The sequence below is a fragment of the Aptenodytes forsteri genome, unplaced genomic scaffold (genome assembly GCF_000699145.1).
Source record: "Aptenodytes forsteri isolate BGI_AS27 unplaced genomic scaffold, ASM69914v1 Scaffold33, whole genome shotgun sequence".
NCBI lineage: Eukaryota > Metazoa > Chordata > Aves > Sphenisciformes > Spheniscidae > Aptenodytes > Aptenodytes forsteri.
In genome coordinates, this window is record NW_008795037.1 from 6,271,587 (window position 1) to 6,277,393 (window position 5,807).

The 5,807-nt window shown below is 36.8% G+C and overlaps 1 protein-coding gene across 1 annotated transcript in view; it reads left to right on the forward strand.

Annotated features, from left to right (window-relative positions):
* Nucleotides 1-5,807, forward strand: part of DUS2 (dihydrouridine synthase 2) — a 28,514-nt gene that overhangs the window by 9,129 nt on the left and 13,578 nt on the right. Inside the window, exons 6-7 of the mRNA XM_009276738.2 lie at nt 912-959; nt 4,224-4,289. Of these exons, the coding sequence (XP_009275013.1) occupies nt 912-959; nt 4,224-4,289 (114 nt within the window). The remainder of the gene's footprint in view (nt 1-911; nt 960-4,223; nt 4,290-5,807) is intronic.

Consider the following 5,807-nt stretch of genomic DNA (forward strand, 5'->3'; position numbering starts at 1 on the left):
CAACAGGCCCTGCTAAAAAGTTTGCTGCCATCTTTTTTTATAAGCCCCCTTAAGTACTGATAGGCTGCAATAAGGTGTCCCCGAAGCCTTCTCTTCTCCAGGCTGAACAACCCCAACTCTCTCAGCCTTTCTTCATAGCAGAGGTGTTCCATCCCCCTGGTCATTATTGTGGACCTCCTCTGGACCCGCTCCAACAGGTCCATGTCTTTTCTGTGCTGAGGGCTCCAGCACTGGACACGGTACTGCAGGTGGGGTCTCACCAGAGCAGAGTAGAGGGGCAGAATCACCTCCCTTGACCTGCTGGCCACATATGCTGGTGACAGTTATTCTCTGACAGTAGTTTTGGGTCAAAAAAGTTCATACAATATTGAACTTATTTCTTGTGTCTGCCTATTGGCCTCTAGATGTATGTATGCAGATGAGATAGTGCAGAAGGAACAGCTAAAATATTAAATTGTTAGTGTCCATAATTTGTGTTCCATACAGCCACTTAATTTGTCTTAGCCTGTTTTTCCAAATGTAGTGTGTAGACAGAAACTGCTGAGATCAAGACCTCTCAAACGTGGTGTATAATGTTAAAACAATAAATCTGTTCAGCTGTCAATAAGTAGAAATTGGATGATTACGGTAGCTAAAAATGGCTTTATGAAATCCTGTCTGCTCCATAAAGTAATGGGAGCAAGTTGGTGCCCTGAATTACTGCTTAATTATTCTGATACGGTTCTAGGAAATGTGTTTCACCAAAGTGTACATTGCACAATGTTCCTGCATTTTAGATTTTGCCATTTTCTCCTTTTTTTTTTTTTCCTTAATATAATATTGTACTGTTGCTGTGGTCTGCTATTAGGCAAAATAATGGAGCTGAAAAATGTCTTTGCCTAGTGTGTAACAGTTTCTGTATATTTTCCCAGGGAGGTATGGGAGCCGCACTGCTGTCTGATCCTGACAAAATAGAGTCTGTAAGTATCACCTTGTGGGTTTTGAACTGCCTTGGAAAGTATTATGTACTGTGCTCTACTGGAAGCAGGAATGAATGCCTAGAAGACAAATTTGTAAAAGCTAGAGTGGAATAATCAATTTTGAATACTGAAATTGAGGTTATGGATAAATAATCCTGACTTAGTTCTCATTGTCATTGTCTGGACTATAAAATTGCTGCCTTCTTCCTTTTCAGTTTTAAAACTTCCACAATGTGGTGCTATATTTGCAGAGGGAGGAGTTTTACGTGCATATGTATGTAAATCTATATAAAACCCTATGTGAACCAGTATGAAAAAGGTTCATACATATGTATGTTTATATATCTATGTGTATATATATTTTTTGATATATATAAAAAAACCCTGTATGAACCTATATGAAAAAGATATATATATACATCTATCTATATTACATATAGATAGATATGTAATATGGTTTTTTTATATATATATTTATCCCCGCCCCCCTTCCCAGGGACTTTTAAGCTTACTGAGATTAAACAGAGTCCAGACATTGCTCTGGGTTTCCAGGAACATTTTTAGCATATAGTTCTTTTATTTTCTTTCTGTTTAAAGACCTGATTCTTCACAGTTCAGATGAGTTGACTGTGAAGTTTGTCTTGCTTCCTCTTAGCTTCTAGTCGCTCACTATATCGTTCAGAGTTCCTGAGGGCAATTCTGGTTTACAATGCACCTCTCACTAGTAACTGAATCGTGGTACACAGTGGCAAATGTTTCAAGGTAGTTATTCTTTGTTTCTTGTACTATCAAAAGTATGCAGATCTGGACAAAACAAAAATACCAAAAGCATTGCTCTGCCTTTTTCCATATGGCTTTTGAATGTTCTTTGTTTTAAGGGTTCTTTGATGTAGGTCAGTCTTCTGAAGAGGCCAGACTCTCTTTGCTCATCTGCATGACTTTTTCTGGATGATAGCCAGTCTCTTTCTGATCCCTGCAGTTCATGCCTTTTCCTTCTGTCTAAAATGGATGTTGAGTCAGTCTGTCTTTTGTAAATCCTTCCTCTTATTGTGATAACACCATTCAGCTTTGTAGGCTAGTAGGACTTCTACAGTTTCAACAAGTTGATCCATTGCTTAGTTACTATTCTTTGTAAGCTCAGACACGAAAACAGGTTGTTCTGCGTCATTTATTTCATTCTCTGAGGTCGTGCCGTTAGAAGGGCATGTCATCAAAGTTATAACCATGACGGAGTGTTAGCCTTTTGCCAAATGTAAGAATCTCTTGGTGTCAAGAGCCACAGTGTTAGCCAAGCTGTATAAACTGACCATTCAGCAACTGGAAGCATTATTAATTGTGCCAAAGCAAGAATTTAAATGGAATAGACTGGACCTATTACTCTCTTTCATTATCTGATGGGAAAAGCAAAAGTACAAGTGATCCAGTCTTGATCTCAAAACATTTTTAGAGGATGTTGGTATCAGTCTCAATTTTTCAAAAGAGAAAGCAGAACCAGGTTAAGTGTTTTCTGCAGAAAGTCAGCTAACAATACAGGCAACAGAACTGGAACCAGAACCCAATTTGTTGAGACCTGTATGGTGTTCCATGAATTAGGTAAGGTGGGTGATACTATCCAGAATTAAATTGTAATTTATGAAGCATGAGGTGATGAAGACTGAAAGAAAAAAATTTAGGAGTGGGAATTGAGAGGAAAATACTTAACAGGCTAGAAGTAAATCAGCTTCCCTTCCCCTCTACAACCATTACATTTTGTTTTGATCTTCAGAAGAGCAGGAAACTTGATATTCAAAAATTTGGAATTGTTCTTTTCAATTTAAGATGTTAATAGGCAGCAGAATCTTAGGCATGAAAATTACTCTTAGCCAACTGCAAAGGGGTAAGTAAACTTATAGCCTGCAAAAGACATCTGAAATTACAGCTCCAAATCAGGCTTTGATTAATCAATTGATTAAAAAGTGTAGATTTTGGTTCTCACATTGGAATCCTTAATGAGGCTGACAATGAAAACTTACAGGGTTTGCTTATGATGCTCTTGTAAGAAAAATATTACAGTGATGATGTTTGGAAAATGTCATTTCAGTTTGATTTATATGCAAAAATAATACAAATTAAAAATGCTAGAGAGGGGGTTTTAGATCATTTTCTTGGATCTTACTGTTTTATTTGAGAGAACACTACTGAGGAAAGATTTGAGTAGACAGTGCAAGGTGACATTAATTACTTGCCAGTTGTTCTAAGAACTTGTGAGTGCTGGCAATAACAGCTCATTTCTGTATTGGGAATGTAATAAGTGCAGTAACATTAAACAAAATTCAAGTTTCATAGTATACACAACTCTGAAAGAAATCATTTACCTGCAGTTCCAGCCATTTTATACGAGGGAAGTGCAGAGTAACATGCATGATAATATCTCAAAAAAAAAAAAAGTTGAAAAACAAGTATTTTTCTAATAACAATCAGGATCAGCTGGTTTCCACTCTTTTATTTAGAGAGCTATTGGATTTCTGGTACTATTTATTGTCTAGTCATACAGTGATTTAAACATGATAGGCCATTACATGGCCCTTTTAAGTATGGTCTGTTGGACTTAAATTCAGCCTGTGAAAAGGAGATTCTTTCCGTAGCTCAGTTCTTAAATGGTTAAACTAACTGCTGCTCATTTGTCTGCTTATTCTGTTTGTTTTAATGAATAAAATATGCTTTGTGTTAAGTGTGGAATTCAGTTTACAATTTTTGTTTTCTTTTAGAAGATTCAATGATGTTGTTGCTTGATATTTTTCTCTCTTTTTTCCATTTTGAAGGCTTTCTTCTCTTTAAAAAAAAATAATCTCTTTTTAGGGTATACTTACATTTAGTTTTCCTAAGAAAACCACAACTCAAATACGAGAAGACTGAAAACAGTTGCATGAAAATGAAAAACCTGTGCACTATATTTTGAAATTATCAGAGTTTACTGGTCATCTCATATTAAAAGCAGTGTTGAAACTCCAGCAGCAGTTAATTGCTTTGTAAAAGTCCAGTTAAAAATCAAAAAAGAAATAGAAATAAAACTGGCTTAGACTAGAAATAGGTTTGTGTATCTATCGGATAAAATTATATACTCAATTACAGACTGCATGTGTTTGTCTAGCATGTAAGATCCTTTATAGAGGAACAGTAACTAGTGTTACATTGTTCTAATTTCTTTGTATCTTCAAGAGAGAAAGGAGGAGAGCTTTATTAATGTCACTGTTGTGATCATGATTTTGTCTTTTTTTTTTTCAGATACTGACTACCCTTGTTAAAGGGATTTGTAAACCAATAACCTGCAAAATCCGCATTTTGCCCTCAGTAAGAACATAAATCATTATGCTAAAGTGTTCAGTTGCTCTTGTTTAATTCTGTGATTTAAAATCTATTAGAATATATGGCATTCTAACATACTGGCATTTTAGACCTGTTATTGTGAAATAGCACTTGGAATTATAATTTCTGTTTGGGATTCTGTCACGACCTGAAGGGTTATCTTATGTGCGGGTGTATAGGGATTATGATTGTGGGCTTGTTGGATTCCATGATACACAAGGACACAGTGTCTTTTATCCTCTAAATTTCTCAACTTTATTACAGATTACCACAAATAGCACAAAAATCACCATAGCAAATATACCTATGATGAATAAAGCAAGATATAGATATAGATATATCTGTCTCAAGCTATTACAAATTATTAGTAGCAACAATCAATAGTATAACAGCAATGATTAATATGGCAGCAATCAATTATAGCAATAATCAGTAACAGCAGCAACCAAGTAGGTAAATACTATTACAAGTTACTACAAACTTACCGCTAGTGAAGCAAACTTATCAATAATATAACAGCAGATATGCTTATGATAGATTACTTATATGCGCATATATATGTGTATGTTCATAGTAATAATACCAGTATCAAGTGTATTAGATCTCAGAAGGGGGCCAAACCATCCCAGACAGAAGGACAAACTGATCCCAGAAGGGCACCCAACCATCCCAGAAGCAGGAAGACAAACTGAACCAACCCCAAAAGTAGGCCCAGAAGGGGACCAATAAAATAACAGACAGAAACTCACTCCAAAGATGATCTGTCATGGAGTTTGGAGTCAGCCAGGCATCCCTGGCAAGAGTCTAAGATCTCGTAGAAAGTTCATGCGGAAGTTCAACCTGTTTAGGAAAAGGAAAAGTATGTGCAGCATGGGAAGCTCTCAGAGAGAGAAGCTCCATTCTGGATAAAAAATAAGTCATTTTTATGTCGGAGACATAAGAGAGTGTAGGACACCACCCCTCGAGCAGCCAGTAGATGCTGTTAATTCCTGTTTTTCACCTGGGGCAACCAATAGATGATTGTTTTCTGTTCTTTCAGACCAATTTTTTTTTTCCAGACTTTTCCTGTTCTTGCAGTTAGAACAGCCAATGGCAGTTACAGAGTCTTTCTTTCTCAGGATGTTTCCCCCTTTTTCCAGACTATTTTTTACCTTTTCAGATTATAAGTTGCTGATATGGTTCCTTGGTTTTATGCTTATCGATGGTATCTCAGGATGTTGCTGGTTTCTAGGTACCCAGCTGCACTTACCAGGGATGCTGCTGGTTCACAGGCCTAGTTCCCAGGCTAGCGGTTTTCAGGCTGGCAGGCATTTTCTCTCTCAGTATTTTTCAGAAGATATTTTTTTCTGTTCAGTAATTTTTCCCTGCCAATCAGGTCGCCTTTCTGGCTGCTCACATCAGATGCCAAACTTTGTTTCTCCTCTCTAATTTAAAAAGTCAAGAAAATACTGTCGTGGTTTAACCCCAGTTGGCAACTAAGCCCCACACAGCCACTCGCTCACT